Source organism: Pleuronectes platessa, chromosome 2 (genome assembly GCF_947347685.1).
Source record: "Pleuronectes platessa chromosome 2, fPlePla1.1, whole genome shotgun sequence".
Lineage (NCBI taxonomy): Eukaryota > Metazoa > Chordata > Actinopteri > Pleuronectiformes > Pleuronectidae > Pleuronectes > Pleuronectes platessa.
The window spans coordinates 13,811,237-13,830,215 of record NC_070627.1 but is presented as its reverse complement, the minus strand read 5'-3'; the positions used below and the strand labels follow the sequence as shown (position 1 = coordinate 13,830,215).

The window sequence follows — 18,979 nt, the reverse complement described above, 5'->3', positions numbered from 1 at the left end:
TGTACAACAAAATGACAATAACAGTGTGCATTGATGCAAAAGACCATTGAAACAGTAAAGACTGGACCCCTGATCAGACACAATCTTATAATCATTGTGGAAGAATTTCAAGTCCCCCTTCCCACGCCCAGCCTTTAACCGTGGGGTCCTTATGGCAGAACATTCACATGCCTGGGGTCCACTTTATTTTATCCATATATGTTTCCAAGAACCTTTGGTCCGCCTTGACACGCATCCTCCCACTGGGGTTTTGGCGCGTCACGGTGGGGCGGAAGGTGGTGCGGTCCACACGGCGGCGCACAGGGGAGGCTGTCGAGGGTGTCGTCCAGAAACTAGCCGACTTATTGGACAGGCCTGCGTGTTGCTGCTAGGGGCGTGGGCTGTGAAATATCCCACTTTCCTCAAACCTCAGTGTGATGATTTTTTCTTTACCAAGACATCAGCATCCGCATGAGCCGTACATGAGCAGAGAGATGCGCCGATGATGTGAGACGCCTCCTCCGACCTGAGGGAAACCGTGGCGCAGTGAGCGTAATCTGATAAGCGCCCGGGTCCATCCTGCACAGGACAGCACTCATCTGCAGGGATAAAAGAGGAACCGCTACGTGCGGATAGTTGGAGGAACAATGCAGAGATGCTGAGGTCACATTTCACGGAGGCGATTCAGGGTTTCGCCCGGAACACCTGCCTCGTTTGCACCAGCCAGAGCCCGGGTCGATGAGCGCGCACAGGGGATGACAGCTGCGCACTTGGCCGTCCCGTGATGTGTCTTTGGAGGGATTAATGCGTCCTGGCCTGTCCGCGGTGAGGCCAGGGATCTGTCTGCGGAACCGATCACATGTTTTTATAGGAGAGGGGGCATTATGCAATGTGGAGGAAACACGTCCATAGGTTAAACTGCCCACGACCACAGGCTCAACTTGGACAGCTCTGTGCAGGACTGCAGCAGTGAGGTGGCAGCGAGGAGGTGGCGCGCATCCTCCTCCGAGCTGGACAACATTTAGTCGGGATGTTTTGTGTGCAGAACAAATTCAAGACGTAAGGCCACAACACCGTGCGCCGGCGAACTGCGTCACTGCATGCGAGTGTTGCAGGAAGCCAGTAAACTCCCCCTGCGCCGCCGGGAGGCAGAGGAGCATGCCCATCACCCCCCTCCCTGTCGCCGGTAAGTGTCTCACTAGTTACCGGGCATGGATCCGCCGGATGACTCAAGTAGAGATCCGCCCCTGGGCTCCACAAACTCCTCAGCACCAAATCTAGACTCGGACATAAACGCAAATGCCTACAGGCCTGTCTATGAGAACGGGACGGACCACAATGTCAACATCCAGAGCGCAGCCCTGCGGGGAGCCAGCGACCCCAGCGCGTACCCCTCCACGGACTACCGGGGCCTCATCCGCGAGAGGTTCATCCGCAGGAGTCTGTGGGTGTCGGACTCCGAGGAGCAGCATCCCGTGGTGGACACGCCGGAGTGTGTCAACAGCAGCCCGGTGCTCAGCATCGACCTGCGGACCATCGTGGATCGGAGTAGGACCCGGGTCCTCCAAGGGACCCACCTCGGGCTCGGGGAGACGTCCAGCACGGAGAGCCAGGCGGGGCTGAAGGAGAGCACCACGGAGAGCGTGAGCGCGGACGAGGGGAAGGGGGAGGGCAGCGAACCCGAGCCCAAGGCCGAGGTGGTCGTGGTCGTGCCCCCCGACGTCACAGGTAAAGCGGGAAGTGATGAGAACGAAGAGGAGCCAGGGATGAAGGCCTTGTCCACCTCACCTGGGGGCCGCTTCCTCAAGTTTGACATTGAGCTGGGCAGAGGGTCCTTCAAGACCGTCTACAAGGGTCTGGACACCGACACCTGGGTGGAGGTGGCATGGTGTGAACTCCAGGTGGGTTCACCGACCAGTCATGGTCAATATCCCTCATATGACATCATCCTGTCATTATAGGGATCCATTCATTGTTTGATTGGCTGTATATTTTAAAGGCACATACTCCAAAAGGTCCTTAATGAATGTGCTGGTTCCATGGGGTCAGAAGAGGGGCCTTTGTGGAGGGGTAGAAGTTTCCGGCAATCCCTGAACTATTTAAAATCAACTCTATCTGAAGTTGAAACAGTGACAAAATAACAATGAAGTAAATGTCCAGTCTGAGCAGATAATGGCCTTATTTAACATCCTCTCAGGTCAGGGTCTGGATCGTTGTCGGCTTGTTCACGGCCTCTTGTCTTCCTCCTCATATATTCTGGGGAAGTTATTCTGAGATAATATACAATCTCACCTTTCTAGAAGATGACACAATTAATCGTGTACAGCCACAAGTATTTGTGTTTGTTATCCCAGAAATAGTTCAGAGTAGGACTGCACTGCAGATAGAAGAGGGACAGTCTGTTAATCTCACATCTAGCTTTTAACTTGTCAGTTTTCACAATCTCATTATTCTTATAGCCTGGATGTCGCAATCATGTAGTTTTGAGTCATCTAGATTTAGAGCTGAAAATAATACCTTCTCAAAAATAACCAGGACAGATGATGAGGCGTTCAAGTACAAAATGGACTAAATCCAGTTGTTTTCAAAGACCTGCCAAAGCCTCAATTGACCTCCTCTCGAATACATTCTGCTCCTTATCCACAAAGTCAGCCGAAGAAGATGACACAATTTATTATACAGAAAACACCTATACCGTCATGACAGTGACAGCTTGCTTTGTCACTAATCTGTGTATGTGGTAATCTAATGATCAGTTTAGATACTATAACAGATTAGCCTGCATGGAGGCGGACATGCAGACAGTGGTTGGCCTTTCACGACTCAAAATGTGCCACGCTCTTGCAGCCAGGCCAGAGCACATTACACTGTGGGGAGTTCAAACAAAATGAGGTGTTATTCTGCCGCAGAAATGGCGACCTTTTTCTAGTGTTCTCCAGCACGGTCACTTTGGACACATTCATATAGCTTCAGTTACAACAAAACCAGCCTGTCTGGTTCTGGTTCTGATACATGAGACATGACACTTTCTTCACTTAAGTGGTAACTGGTTGTAGCAGCCACTATTTGAACACATCACGCATAAATCAGCTATAACTTCATTACTCTGTTATTACAATTTTTTTACTTTCTTTTATTATGCATTTCTGACATGTTCATTATTCTGCCCTAAGTATATATAACTCAGTAAGCTACATATTTTACCCTACAGATAATTTTTTTAAACTTTCAGGCCCTGATTGTTTTTTTTGTTCGAGACAATGCACTGGATTATACCTATATATTGGTGTTTAGATGTAATTGAGCCAAACACAGCATCATTTAAACAACCTTTAATTTACCATTAATTACCACACTGAGACTAACGTTTCTGTGGCACGGCCCTGCAGTGTAATTTGTTAGATTTAAGTCAGCCCCCCAATAAAAAATAGTGCACAGAGTAATGTAGCTCTGTGTCTCGATCACTGCATGTCTCTAAAACAGTGGATGAGACAGTCCCCAACAAATGGTGATGTCCCTGGTTTAAGATGATCCTACCTACATTTGTAACCTGTATTGAATTAAATACTGTTGCTCAATATGGAATAACACATACAGGTTTTTTTTTCAGTAGGTCCTGTCATCTGTCAAGAGACAGACATTTATTTTTAAACATTGATCAGCGAAGACATGAATAACAACATGCAACAAGTGCAGTATGTGTGTGTTTATGCATCTGTGTGGCATCTGAGCAGGTTCTTAGGGGAGCTCTGCCGATGATTCAACCATTCTGTCCCCGGAGGTGAGGCCTTGCCCTTTGTGCCTGCGTTGCTTGCTCACAAAAACCTGCTGCAACTCAGATACTGTGTGTGTGTGTGTGTGTGTGTGTGTGTGTGTGTGTGTGTGTGTGTGTGTGTGTGTGTGTGTGTGTGTGTGAGTCTGTGGGGGTAAAACTAAGAATGAGACAGCAAAAACCTGGATGGTCGTAAAAAAATAGCACCAATCAGATTTTAAGAGGAGTGAGCTGGTGTCTGGTGGTGAGCAGATCAGACAGCTATAGTCTTGTTACTTGTTTATCCACTAAGTGATGATCAAACATCTGCCGGGTGAGGTGATTATCTGAAATTAACACATCATACAGCATGATTTAGTAAAATGCCCAAAAACTTTACCCCTCTGTGTCACAGCGTTACATTATTATTTGTCTTGTTTGATGACTTGATGATGAATGCTAAACGCAGAGTTATACCCCTGTGGCATTACCACGCAGATGTGTCTGGAGAGTATCTAGGAGTGAATCATGCTGATACAGCTCTCTGCGCCAAGACAGGCAGAGGGGAGAGAGGAGAGAGGAGCAGGGTGGGTTCAGCTGAGGACAGCGTTGAAGAAGTGTGGTGTTGTATACGAGGCAAAGCAAGAGTTCTTTATCGATGTGTATCGCACATTGTCTTGACCACTCCACACTCAATTAGCTACAAATATCAGTGTTAATTAGTTTTTTTTACCCAGTTGGTATTGTGTAAAATGAAGTCTCTGTCATTCAGTGCTATTAGTGCCACACCCTGCTAAGACCTCTGCAGAGCATCCTTAATAATCTGTTTGGACACGGCCCAGGAAATAGGTTGATATGATCCGAGAGATAAGACATTGTCCAAAGATTTGTTGTCACTAATAAGCAGGATTATGAAAATAGATATAAAGGTGTATCCTTCACAAAGCTTTACATAATCAAAAATGCATTAGTTTGCGCACTACTTAGTTCACCATGAGCTGTCAATAAAAACTGATTCCCCACCGTTGTGGTGTCTTGTCATTTTAGTTTGTTAATTCCAGTCTCTTCTGTGTATTTTCTGTTTCCTGTTTTATTTTGTAGTATCTGTCCCTTGTGTGTGGTTTCCATCTTCACTTCCTTTCGGTGATTGTCTTCCCAGTCCTCATGTGTTTCACCTGGGGTTAATTGTTCCTGCCTTCCCTCTGTGTCTTCTTAAGCCTCTGTGTTCCCCAATCCCCTTGTCGGTTTGTACTAGTTGTTTTCTCCCCACGTCGTGAGAAATGGTTTGTTTGCTCCTGCTGTTTCGTCCAGCTTCTCTTGCTTCCTCGTTCCTTGTTCTCAGTGCGCCTTGTCGCCAGTGTTACTTTTGTTAGTGTTCCTGTTTTGTTTTTGTCTTGTTTAAACCCTTTTATTATATTAAATACCTTTTGTTTGTAACCTCTGGGTCCATCTCCTCCCTTCAAACCGTAACAGAACAAACCGACCAAACTATGGACTCAGCAGAGGTTAGTTTTTTTAGTTTTCTTTTCTCTAACCCGTATTACGGAACCCGCCTGGCTTTTGGTGGACCCCGCAGCCTTCAGCAGAGGTCTGCAGAGGTGAGAGGACTAACCTCGCACCCGTAAAGCCAGCTCGCAGGCACCATCCCCCAGCCGTAGTCCTCTACGCTGGAAGCGACGGGGGTTTTTGGGGACCCCCCAACCTCAAGGGGTTTCCTCTGGCTGATTGCGGACGTGAGAGAGGGGGCATCCACAGCAAAAGCCTCTCCTTCAAGCAGCATGCTCCGCGCCAGAGGCCCCCAGCTGATGTCTCTCGTTCACCGACGTCAGTGGTCCTCTCAGCGGCGTCTGCTCCAGCACCTGCTCCAGTCGCTGCTCCGCGCCGGAGGCCCCCAGCTGATGTCTCTCTTTCTTCGACGTCAGTGGTCCTCTCAGCGGCGTCTGCTCCAGCACCTGTCCCAGCTGATGTCTCTCTTTCTTCGACGTCAGTGGTCCTCACAGCGGCGTCTGTTTCAGCACCTGCTCCAGTCGCTGCTCCGCGCCGGAGGCCCCCGGCTGACGTCCTCCGTGTTTCGGCGTCGGAGATCCTCGCGGTGCCAGCTCTGCACCCATCCCCGGTCCCTGCTCCCGTGCCTGCTCCGCGCCGGAGGCTCTTGGCTGACGTCCCCCGTCTTTCGGCGTCGGAGATCCTCGCGGTGCCAGCTCCGCACCAAGCTCCAGTCCCTGCTCACGTGCCTGCTCCGCGCCGGAGGCTCTCGGCTGACGTCCTCTGTGTTTCGGCGTCGGAGATCCTCGCGGTGCCAGCTCCGTACCCAGCTCCCGTGCCTGCTCCGCGCCGGAGGCTCTTGGCTGACGTCCTCTGTGTTTCGGCGTCGGAGATCCTCGCGGTGCCAGCTCCGCACCCTGCTCCCGTGCCTGCTCCGCGCCGGAGGCTCTCGGCTGACGTCCTCCGTGTTTCGGCGTCGGAGATCCTCGCGGTGCCAGCTCCGCACCCAGCTCCCGTGCCTGCTCCGCGCCGGAGGCTCTCGGCTGACGTCCTCCGTGTTTCGGCGTCGGAGATCCTCGCGGTGCCTGCTCCGCGCCGGAGGCTCTCGGCTGACGTCCTCCGTGTTTCGGCGTCGGAGATCCTCGCGGTGCCAGCTCCGCACCCAGCTCCCGTGCCTGCTCCGCGCCGGAGGCTCTCGGCTGACGTCCTCCGTGTTTCGGCGTCGGAGATCCTCGCGGTGCCAGCTCTGCACCCAGCTCCGGTCCCCTCTCCGTGCCTGCTCCGCGCCGGAGGCTCTCGGCTGACGTCCTCTGTGTTGTGGCGTCTGAGATCCTCGCGGTGCCAGCTCCAGTTCTTGCCCCACGCCCAGGGTTGAGGCCGAAGCTCTTGCCCTCAGCACCTGACTGGTCTTCGGTCCACCTGCCCGTGCAGCCCCCGTGCTGGGCTCCGGACCGCCCTTCCGAGCCTCAAAACTCTGTCCCTGAGTGGCCATGGCGCAGCCCTCCTGAGCCTCAGAACTCTGTCCCGGAGCGGCCAAGGCGCCGCCCTCCTGAGGAGCTCCCGTGCTTGGCTCCTGACCGGCCTCCAGGTTGTCCAGCAGAGCCCTTGAACTCTGTCCCTGAGCTGCCACGGCGCTGCCCCCACGAGCCTCAGAACTCTGCCCTTGTGCGGCCACGGCGCCGTCCTCCCGAGCCTCTGCGCTCAGCCCCGAAGTGGCCACGGAGCCGTCGGGTTGAGACTATGTACTTTGTCCCTGACCGGCCTCCGGGCCGTCCTCCTGAGGAGCCCCCGTGTTGCGTTCCTGTCCGGCGTCGGGGCCGTCCACCTGAGACATTATGCCAGGTTCCGAAGCGGCCACGGAGCCGTCGGTCCGAGAAACCTGGGCACGTCCCGGAGTCCCTCCTCCGGTTCCCCCCTCCTCCCTCCCGATTCGGTGCTCGTTATGGACCGTCTGGAATCCGGTCCTTGAGGGGGGGGTACTGTGGTGTCTTGTCATTTTAGTTTGTTAATTTCAGTCTCTTCTGTGTATTTTCTGTTTCCTGTTTTATTTTGTAGTATCTGTCCCTTGTGTGTGGTTTCCATCTTCACTTCCTTTCGGTGATTTTCTTCCCAGTCCTCATGTGTTTCACCTGGGGTTAATTGTTCCTGCCTTCCCTCTGTGTCTTCTTAAGCCTCTGTGTTCCCCAAGCCCCTTGTCGGTTTATACTAGTTGTTTTCTCCCCACGTCGTGAGAAATGGTTTGTTTGCTCCTGCTGTTTCGTCCAGCTTCTCCTGCTTCCTCGTTCCTTGTTCTCAGTGCGCCTTGTCGCCAGTGTTACTTTTGTTAGTGTTCCTGTTTTGTTTTTGTCTTGTTTAAACCCTTTTATTATATTAAATACCTTTTGTTTGTAACCTCTGCATCCTGGGTCCATCTCCTCCCTTCAAACCGTAACAACCGTCAGTCAATAACCTATATCCAGCGAAGTACAGTGGGTTATTCTGGTTTCAAAAAATGAAGAGCCGCCTCATTGCTCCAAGCAAAAAGTGTCTCTACGAAAGACAGGGGGAGAGAAAATCTGGAGGTCATGTAGCTTTAAAGCCGCTGGGTTGTATCTGCCATGCTGAGTGGAGAGAAACAGAAATGTAGAAGATGTTCGCCGTCAGCTGTTTTACTATTTATACAACAGTTCAGGGAAGGCAGGGGCCAAAATATTGATCCAGTATACACAGATTCACTCCAGCTTGTGCACCCAAAGATGCAAGATCTCCACTTCGAACAACTGTTCACATTGCTCCTTAAAAAGCTTGACGTATTCCTTGATGTTTCCTTGCTGGAAAACCATTTCTTTACATGTTATAATATCTTACGCTGATGTTTTGGTCCATAATTCACCAGCAGCAGATATGAAATATTTTTCCGACAATTAGTCTTCTGAAAATACCATCAGGATTCCACTGAGGTGTGAGGTATTCTAGTGCTGTGTGTTATATACACAGTGGTGATAAAATACGTAAATGGTTCAGACCCCCATGTCCGCCCACTCAAAATACCAAGGTTGTATTCACTGTAAACACGATAGAGAGGCATTTCTGAAAGGTTTCCACTACTGAAGCAACACATTGGCTATTTCAGTACGGCTGAAAAGGAATTGTATATCTTTAGTTGCCATTTAATATAACAGCTCACTGAAATAACAGTCATCCGGGCCCTCCCTCGTCCACCACCACACTGCAAATGTGGTCAGGCTCCAGAATACTGGAAAAAATTAGTGGGTGAATTTGGAATTCATGCTCTCTAATTTAAAAATATATAATCGTCTTTCTCTATTTTCTCCAGGAAAGGAAACTGTCTAAAGTTGAACGCCAGCGGTTCAAGGAGGAGGCTGAGATGTTAAAGGCTCTGCAGCATCCCAACATTGTGCGGTTTTATGACTTCTGGGAATCACCGGTGAAAGGGAAGAAGTGTATCGTTCTGGTGACAGAGCTGATGACCTCAGGCACACTAAAAACGTAAGCGTCAACACGATAATCATTAGGGCCCGAGCACCGAAATCGGTGAGAGGCCCTATTGAATCTGTAAGGATTTTTATTTTGTAAATGGATCTTTATTGATACATTTGAGGATTATCTGTCTGCTCCTCATCTTAGCTTGTCACTTTCACCTTTATACTTGACTGGTCATTAGATTCAAACATTAGTCTCTTATCGCTGCTTCTATTAGTCCGTTTAAAACCACCTTACAGTACTGACCATTAGACTGCCCACATCATGTGTATCACGTTTCATACCAGATGAATTACACTATTACAGTAGATCTAATGTTAGTTAGACAGATATGAACAGAACTGTTGTGATCTTAGTATCGTTTTATCTCACAAAAATAATTAAACATACAGTAAAGACAATACAATTATTAATATTTTATTAATGAGAGCAAAGAGGATACAGCTAATCACTGAATATTTTATCAATTGTATATAGCAGGCCACAGACCTTGATATGTCACTTTTCCAGTTAACATTATGAAAATGCTTTTACCTGGTGTCAGCTGGAACCTCTCCATCATAGTAATGGTATTTGTTAATCTCCCACAGGTACCTGAAGCGCTTCAAGGTGATGAAACCTAAAGTTCTTAGGAGCTGGTGCAGACAGATTCTCAAAGGCCTCCACTTCCTCCACACAAGGACTCCTCCAATCATCCATCGAGACCTCAAGTGCGACAACATCTTCATCACTGGCCCCACAGGCTCTGTCAAAATAGGAGACCTCGGCCTGGCAACACTAAAGAGGGCCTCCTTCGCTAAAAGTGTCATTGGTTAGTCCTCAGCAAGATGGCAAGAGACTGTTTTATTGAAGTGTGGCTAACATAATATATATTTCAGTAATTCAATAACTTTTTGGGGCCGCTTGGGTGCAGTGGAAAAAAGCAGTAAACACAACATAGGCACTATTTTGCACTATTTGTGTTCCTTTGGGGTCAGGATTTTGTTTACCTGATGAATGTAACTCCACTAGTCACATATCTGACCCCTAATTTACGCATATGAAATGTTACGCTCAAAATTTTACTTTTGTCTCATTGGAAATAAGTTTACCTTATTACAGTCAGTACCCTTTATTTTTACACAGTATTTAATCTAGTTTAAGTCAGTACAGTATTTACTTTAATCCCATACTAGGTTTTTCAAAGTTTTCTCAAATATCTTAATGCTAGAGGATCATCGAACATATTTTTTTGATGTCTTACATTACGGTGTTTAAGTCGCACAGAACATCTACTTCTAGTTAATTCTCTTGTCTGTCATTTAGAAAATGATTAGAACCATGATTTGCAAGGCGTGTTGAATTTCAGTCCTCGACACGGGTATTGATCCCAGTGAAACGGAAGGAAACTGATAACCGCATGGGAGTTCATAATTTATGGCCTTCTCTTGAATTATTTCTCCAGGCACTCCTGAGTTCATGGCCCCGGAGATGTATGAGGAGCACTATGACGAGGCTGTGGATGTCTATGCCTTTGGGATGTGCATGCTGGAGATGGCCACCTCCGAATACCCGTACTCCGAGTGTCAGAATGCTGCACAGATCTACCGCAAAGTCACCAGTGTGAGTTCACGTTTAACGCTGCTGATACAACTACCTCAAGTTGGTGCATAACATTTTTATTGACCCAGGGTTGTTAACTACTTATTTTTTGTTATTCTTATTTGGCGGGAACTTAATTGTGAGGAACCAGGAGACAAGGTTGCAATGAGTCATGATTGTTAGTTCCTGGGTTTATCATATATTTTTGGTCAAGCAGTCTTTAAAATGTTGAAACCTTTAATCAAAGTAGGAATAATTCAATAGTCTCTGTAGTTTGCGGCCAAAACACCAGTGTTGTTCAACTTATATTGATGAAATGGACAACAGAAACAAATATTCACATTTTCAGAAACCTTTAAATAAGGCTATGTAACTAAACGGTGATCACTTGACTACAAAGCTACAGCCATTGAGTGATGCAACACAATGCTAAAATACAACAGAAAAGTGTCATAAAGTCAGCGAACTAACATGCATTGCATATAGCCAACTAAGCTACTGGTCATGCTAGAGAATAAGGTTGAAACTTTTTATTTGTCAGAGGAAATATTTAATATTCCAAATGTTATAAAGTTCCACACTAGTTAAATAATCAATGTTTTTGTGGATCCAAAAATGTCTTGAACTAAATATTACAGTTCTTCTATTACCCTCCTTAATCCACAGTATTGAGATTGTTTTGGAAAAAATTTGATTTTTGGTGTTTACATTTGACACTGTCATGCAGTGCTGTGCAGTGTCCCGTGCTTAGTGGTAGTACTGCTGTAAGGAGTGTTTCAGTTGGTAGGATGAGGCATGTTGATGCTTGTTTGTTTTGCAGGGGGTGAAACCTGCTAGCTACGGTAAAGTCAGCGACCCCGAAATTAAGGAAATTATCGGGGAGTGTATCCGTCACAGATGGGAAGAAAGGTAAGGGTTTCCCAGCCTGTGACACACTTTATATGTACTGTAGATACAGGTGGATGTTTCGGTTCCTGCAGAGTGACATAAATGTCAGTGTTTGACTCTGTGTTACGCAACATAACATTTTCCTGTCATTGTGATCTTTAGTGATTGTGTATTTCCTGCAGGTACTCCATCAAGGACCTCCTGAATCATGCCTTCTTTGCAGAGGATACAGGTGTGAGGGTGGAGCTCAATGAGGAAGACGATGGGACGAAATCATCTATTGGTCTGAAGCTGTGGGTGGAGGATCCTAAAAAGCTGAAGGGAAAGTACAAGGACACTGGTGCTATTGAGTTCACCTTTGACTTGGTGAACGAGGTCCCAGAGGTCGTCGCCCAAGAAATGGTAAACAAGTAGTTCTTGTTACAGAAAGGATAATTCTATTTGGCAAGTAAAAACAGATGATAGTTGTTGAATTTGACTTTTTGATTATCGACTGTTAACTTCAACAACAAGAATTTGATCAAATATGCATTCATGTTCATTTTATATGATAACATGAGTAGTTGTGGTCGGCTAATAAACTGAGATCTCTGTACCTTTTGTGTTTAAAAACTGTAAAAATAATATTTTGCTTTTTAATCAGTGTTAATAAAAAAGTTCTCAAAGTTGAGGTTGTGAAGTCCACTGGGATTTCACCGGTAGTTGTCCTAGGGAGTTGTGAGAGAGTTGGTGATTGTAATGTGGGAGGGGGGGCAACTGCTAGCAAGTTTGAGCCCAGCAGGAAAGATGATGTAATGGTCGACTGCGAGTGATACAAAGGATGTCCTCCGCCACGGCTCTCTATAGAATACATTGGTAATTGGACCATGTCCTCCATCTGTCATTACATTCCCTGCCAAGGTCTTGCCCCTGTGGTATGTGAAACATACTAATCTTCATTTCACTCTCAATTACCCCTGTCGCAAGAATGCAGTGAGTGAGCATCCACATTAATTAAAAGTTCGCACTAATGCGTCCTGCCTTAACCTGACATTATCTATCTCTTCCTGCCTTCAGAGTTCAGAGCTGGTAGAGCTACAGCGCGGTCAGCAACGTGATGACATCAGAGAGTACAAGGTGCGAGAGGCTCGTCTGCTGCAGGACTACAGCGAGCTGGAAGAGGAGAACATCTCTCTTCAGAAACAAGTATCTGTGCTTAGACAGAACCAGGTGAGTCCAATAACACAAACACAATACTCACTTTGTTACTCATCTTCAACTAGCTGGTAATCGAGCTATGTTACTTCTGATTAAGAACTTTTTATGCCTCAAACTACCTGTGGTCTTGCTCTTCAGTCATGTAAGAAAGTGACAAAACATGTTTATTATATATTTGACCTACCAGGAAAGCTACCGGGTGACAGTTAAGTAGTTATCGATAATCATTGTATTTGTATTTGTGACCATCTGTATAGGTGGAATTCGAAGGTCTGAAGCATGAGCTCCGGCGTCTGGAGGAGGACTCCCAGTGTCTGCACAGCCAGCTGGAGGAAGCCATGCGTCTTAGAGAAATTGCAGAGCGGCAGCTAACAGAGGCCTTAGAGACGATCAAAACTGAACGCGAACAGAAGGCCTCCCTGCGCAAGCAGCTCTCCCACTCGATGACCATCGGTGGCTCTGTGTACAACAGCTCTTTTAGTATCTCCTACGACAACCTGAAACTCCATGACGATCCCTCCACCATCAGCGAGCCCGACAACGATGATCTAATCAGAGGCTTTGAGAATGGCTTAATGAAGGCCGCTGAGGGCGACGATGACAACAGAGCCGCTGTCAACAGGAGAGGAGAGCCCTTCAAGCCGGCTCCTAGCCTGGTGGACGACCTGCTCAGTGAGCTCAACATCTCCGAGATCCAGAAACTGAAACAGCAGCTCAGTCAGGTATGAAGTTCACTAAATCCAGTTTTACCATCAACCAACGCTTCCTCAATGCAGTGTGTTGACTGCATGTGTGGTTTCAACTACAATGAGCTGAAAACAATGGATTTTGAGATTTAAATGTTCGATACTGAACATTCCAGTATGTGCATGCAGAAAAATATAGTTGAGTTCTAAATTCATCTTGCCTTACTCTGTCCATACAGACACTTCTACAGGGATGCACATAACCTAAGCATTCTTTCATAGTGATTAAACAACATCATTAGGTTGCATATAATAAAATCATTATATAATGTAATGTATCATTATGACATTATATTATAATCAAAGACATATTGTGAGTTATTTATACAAGAAGAAACTGTTGCAGTTCGTCAGATTATCTATTTAAAAGCATTAATGGCAATATTATTTAATTTTCTGTCCCCAGTGAGCCAGTCATCCATTTGTGGTCCAGGAAAATTAATTAAAGGCTCAACGCTTCTTGTTTACTCACTGTTGAATGGGTCTAAATAGAATACATGAGGTTCAGAAAATGTTATTTTATTCAGTGCTGTAAATTTGGTCAACTAATCTTTAAAGATCTTTCAATACCAGGTGGAGCGGGAGAAAATGGCCTTGATAAATTCTCTGCAGGAGAACCAGAAGCAGCTGGAACGGGCCTATGGGACTGTGTCCGAGCAAAAGGAAACTATCAAAAAAATGACGGAGAACCTCACCGCCATGAGGAAGCTTCAGGCCAGTAAGGAGCGCCAGTCTGCCCTCGACAGTGAAAAAGACCGGGACAGCCACGACGACGGAGATTACTACGAGCTGGACATCAACGGGCCTGAGATCCTGCAGTGCAAATACACTGTGGCTGTGTCTGAAGCTGGGGAGCTGAGGCAGGAACTGAAAACGCTCAGAGCAAAATACGAGGAGTGTCGTACTCAGTATGAAGACGAGCGAACGCAGTTGGAAAGTGACGTCCATGACTTGAGGTCAAGTTTAGCGTCCCTTGAGAAGATCAGTCAAGTAGATAAAGCAGAGGTGACTCGTCTGGAGAAGGAGCTTAATTTGGTCAGCAAGGCTGCTGGAGAGTCCCAAGGTGGCCTTAATGTGGCCCAGGATGAGCTAATAGCCTTTAGTGAGGAGCTTGCCAATCTCTACAACCACGTGTGTATGTGCAACAATGAGACCCCTAACCGTGTCATGCTCGACTACTACAAGGAAGGCAAGGTCATGGTGAGACGAGGGAACGAAGGGAAAGAGCACCAGTCTTTCGTACTCATCAGCAAGGGGCTGATCACCGAGACTGAGTTTGGAAAGACCGACTCCAGCAGCACCGCAGCTACTACATCTCCGGCCCCAGAGAATCGCCCGGAACCCATGAACATCTACAACCTTGTAGCCATCATCAGCGACCAGATCCTCCACTTGCAGCAGGCAGTGGACCGCACCACTGAGCTGTCGCGCCAGAGACTCGCCAATCTGGAGTTGAGCACGGTGGGGGACAAAGACAAAGAGGCTTGCATGGGAGAGATCCTCAAGCTGAAGTCCCTGCTCAGCACCAAAAGGGAACAGATAGCCACGCTCAGAGCCGTGCTGAAGGCCAACAAACATGTAAGGAGACCACGCTGTGTTTGTTTTCTCAGAGGAAGGATGTTCATTGTTTATCAAGCTTACACATACAAGAACATGGGGATCATTGGATTTAGTTAAAAATAACCGCTCAGTTTAGAATTCATGAAAATGTGTGAGTAATTATATCACATCCTATTCTCTTTAGACGGCCGAGGGTGCTCTGGCCAATCTGAAGAGTAAGTACGACAGTGAGAAGATCATGGTGACTGACACGATGATGAAGCTGCGCAATGAATTCAAGGCTCTGAAAGAGGATGCTGCTACATTCTCCTCTCTTAGAGCCATGTTTGCTACAAGGTAGGACTGAGCACAATCACTAATTTACATTCAATTATTGAAAAGAAAAAGGGAACCAGGGTCCCCGAGGATTCTTTAAGCCTTTAAGTCTTAAAACCTCTTAAATTTGCTTTTAGATTTTCAAGGTCTAAAAATGTCTTAAACTATACATGGAACTGAGAGGAGGCTTTACCTCTTTATCTGGGGCAGAGTGAATGAGCGTGCCTATATCTTGCTCATTTATGATTTATTTCACATCCCACATCATAACTTATTCAACGTATTTGTTTGTAGGCTGACTTAAAGTGCAAACTCTGCGTCGGTGGTGGCAATAGTTCTCCTTTCTCCTGCTTTGAAACAGGAGCATGACTAGTCACGTTGCCTAATGTCTGTGGAGCAGACTTGGGTAACTCTACATTTAATGAGTAGTTGTTGGACGATGACAAATGCAGGGATTAATGGAAACAATCCAGTGATTCCTCTGAGGCGAGAGGCAAAAACATAAAACTTGGGAAGGTGAACTGCAAAATACTGGATTTGCACCTGAGCACAAGCGGTGTGCTGGCTAATGAAAAAACATTATGCCTACAGAATCATAAATGGTTTCTACTGATAGTTAAGCTAATACAGTGACTATGTCCACACAAGCAAAGCTTTCCGGGCCCACTACCATACTTCAGTGTTCTTTGCTGCAGTATTTTATTTGTATTGTTTATTTTTTATTTTTTAGGGTCTTAAAGAGGTCTTAAAAGTCATTGAATTTGAACTTTAAAAATACACAGATATACTGGTTACCTTCATGTGAAAGCGCACACCCTATAATACATGCACTATGTTCTCTGGTACAGGAAACATTACAAAAGTATAAATAACACTGATAGATCTACTAATACTACCTCTTTCAGCATCTTTTCCTAGTTATTTTAAAGAATAATTCAAAACTTTCCTGCATAACTTCTTTCTGTTAGTGTAGCGTCTGTCTGAAAAAGACACAATGCATTGTGGGAAAAGTCTGATGTAACACTTCTGTGAGTCAGCTAGCCAGACCTCTTTCTCCCATCTGGAAAATGCTGTCTGGGGGATGGAGAAAACATGTGACAACGGCAGCACACTGAGGAAAACTGCTCCACCTGCTGGAAATTATGCACATCTCCTATTTCCTCCTTTCCCTCCCTCACTCTCTCTTCTCTTCTTTTCACTCTCTCTCTCTCTCTCTCTCAGGTGCGACGAGTATTTGATCCAGCTGGATGACATGCAACGGCAGCTGGTTGCTGCGGAGGATGAGAAGAAGACCCTGAATTCTCTGTTTAGAATTGCCATCCAGCAGAAACTGGCCTTAACTCAGCGCCTGGAGGACCTGGAGTTTGACCACGAGCAGGCACGCCGTAAGAGTGCCACAGCTGTGGGAAGCAAGAGCAAGTTGAAGCTCAAGGGAGCGTCTTCCAGCCTACATGTAAGTCAGAGGAATAACGCAGCACCTGGGTTTCCTCTGCCTGCTCTCTGCATTTGAAAAAAATCTGCATTGTATATCCTAGATTTGCATTTCTCTCAGCCTTGGCATACACACTCGTACTCTTTCATTGCAAACACTCCTGGAGCCATTATACCTCTTAACACTCTATAGGACACAGAACTAATGCTACTAGAGCCTGATAAAAAATCAGCCAATACAATCCTTTCACTGACATGTCGACATTGGCATTTATGTTTGTCAATATGCGCAGACATGCCAAGATGTGCATTTATGTTAACATTAAAGATTTTTATTTTCTTAATTAAAGTTCTTTATTTATTTGGATGTATATGTGCTGTCTTTTAATTTATGTTATTTAATATAAAGTTTATGGTTAAACTATGGATACAAAAATCAATCCTCAACTACATTTCTTTGTCCTAAGGGTTTGATAAGGACATGATATTTATATACCGGCCAATATATTGGTACAAACACACAAGTCACAACATTAAAAATCACAAGTTTTAATTTCCATTTGATCTCATGAGTTGTGTCTGATTGACAAATGCATGCATGATACATCTCTGTTCTTGACACAATCATCTTTCCTGTGCACTAACTTTATCTAACTAACTTTAACTCATCTTACCAATGCTCTGGAAATTGACTCAATCGACCATTCCTCTCAAGTGATTTTTTTCTTCTCTTCTACTTTTCCATTTGCAGTAATTCTATCAAGCCAAGTGACCATAAGGATGTCCGTCTGTGAGAGTCCGTGCTGCGGTGTTCTTCACTCTCTAGTCATGGTCCGAATCATGTCAGTGCTAAAAATGCAACCTATCCAACAGTATTTGCCAAGTTCTTTGTTTTTGAGTGCCAAAACAAAACATTGTCCAACATTGTGACTGCTCACAGTGTGACACATCGCGTCCGCCGCCCACTGCAGTTACTGTCTTCAAACAATATGCACCACTATAATGACTGAACCTGAGGAATAATCCACATGGGTGTTTAGCTGATTACCTTTTACCTGTGTTTCCCTGACTGAGCACTTTTTGTTTGACTTGCTCTTACGCGATTCCTCTTTCTTTCTAAAGTCCTACTAATTGTTTTTAAAGTATTATACAATGTTTCACTGTATGTGCACGTTTTTTATCTGCCTGGTTCCTGATAACATTTCAGGTGAATCAGAATAGTTTTTTATCCATATTAGTTTCATAAATATAAAACCAGTGAATATGTGGTACTTTTCTTTTTTTAATCAGTCTTTTTTTTTTTTACAGAGTATTTGAAGACAAATGAGTTTTTCTGCCTTAGTTTTTTTCCTTTTGGCCTTAGAATCCTGGGTGCCTTTCTGGCAACCCAAAGAAATTGGGAAGATGTGTAATAACCATACATTGTTTTCTATATGATCCTGCAGATGTGGAGCTTCAAATTCAGGGTCTGAACTTAATTTTGTATAACTGGTTCGCCTCGGTTAACATGGAAGAGCTGTTACTTTTTTCAAGAATGCTTGTTAGGACTGAGGAAGAGTATTAATGCAAAGCTTATTTAAAGATTTCTAAGTTAAGGTCAGATGTTAATAGTATTCATAAACTTATCATGAAGGAGAGTCTTTAATGTTATTGTTTTAATACAATTATTGTAAACCATTTAAAAAGAATCCATTGTCTCCAAACAAATACGCCTGCGGTGCCATATTGTACAAGTGCAATTTGCATTGGAAACAATATATATATATATATTTTACACGTTGTTGCTCACAAATTTCGTCCTAATTGATTTTTATGTTTTAATATAACTGCAATTGTATTTATTTGACTCTACACAGACTACAGGTTGTCATCATCCTTTTTGTTTCATAAGGGAGTTTGAGTGGACGTTGCTGGTCAGAGTTTCAAGACTAAAACTGTGGATAAACACTCACAAAGTGCATGACTGCTGTCGACTTCCTCTGCCTCCAGTTTCAACTGGTGAAGAAATAAATCTGACCTTCAAAACTCTGACGTCTCTGTTCTTTTTCAGTTAAAGAGAACTTAGGTACTAGTTCATAGTTATTTTCACAATAAAGCTTTAGTCTTTAATTGTACCAATAACAACTTCAAATATATACACATGTAACACACACAAACTGATGATCGTTTACTTGTCCATAGTGAGTACACCTTGACTATATTTTCCTCCACTATGAAAGTTATGTTTCATTAGATTTTTTTAGCTAGTTAGCAGGATAAGGGAAAAACTACAGTGATACTTGATGGAAGGATTTGATATTGTCAACAAAGAACCCATTTAATTTTGGTGCAATTTTTTTTGTTTTTATACTTTCTACATCATTGTGCTTTTGCAAAAATCTAGCTGATTTCTAAGAGAATACATCTTCATGAAAAAAAGTGCCATTCTAGACTGTATATTATGATTCTTAAAAAAATGATTTAATTTTATTGATCTTTTTTCTTAAACTTGTATATATTCAAGGGCAAAACAAAGTGAGTTATTTCGAATGCGACCTTTACAAATTACATAATGTAATAATAT

General features: G+C 45.0%; 1 protein-coding gene across 1 annotated transcript; it reads left to right on the top strand.

Annotated features, from left to right (window-relative positions):
- The first annotated feature begins 1,190 nt into the window (after positions 1–1,190).
- On the top strand, positions 1,191–18,444 carry LOC128461458 (protein bicaudal D homolog 2). The gene is made up of 12 exons (XM_053446385.1): positions 1,191–1,880; positions 8,532–8,704; positions 9,289–9,509; positions 10,143–10,300; positions 11,100–11,188; positions 11,350–11,569; positions 12,224–12,376; positions 12,622–13,086; positions 13,684–14,688; positions 14,855–15,006; positions 16,207–16,438; positions 17,168–18,444. Exons 1-12 carry the CDS (start codon positions 1,191–1,193, stop codon positions 17,168–17,170), a joined length of 3,561 nt encoding a protein of 1,186 aa, XP_053302360.1. The 3' UTR covers positions 17,171–18,444.
- Positions 18,445–18,979: the final 535 nt, after the last annotated feature.

Excerpts from the sequence above, each read along its gene's own strand:
- LOC128461458 (XM_053446385.1), top strand. The coding sequence starts at position 1,191 with ATGGATCCGCCGGATGACTCAAGTAGAGATCCGCCCCTGGGCTCCACA. Across the intron at positions 1,881-8,531 it reads TGGCATGGTGTGAACTCCAG|GAAAGGAAACTGTCTAAAGT; the intron begins GTGGGTTCACCG and ends TATTTTCTCCAG. Across the intron at positions 11,570-12,223 it reads AGGTCGTCGCCCAAGAAATG|AGTTCAGAGCTGGTAGAGCT; the intron begins GTAAACAAGTAG and ends TCCTGCCTTCAG.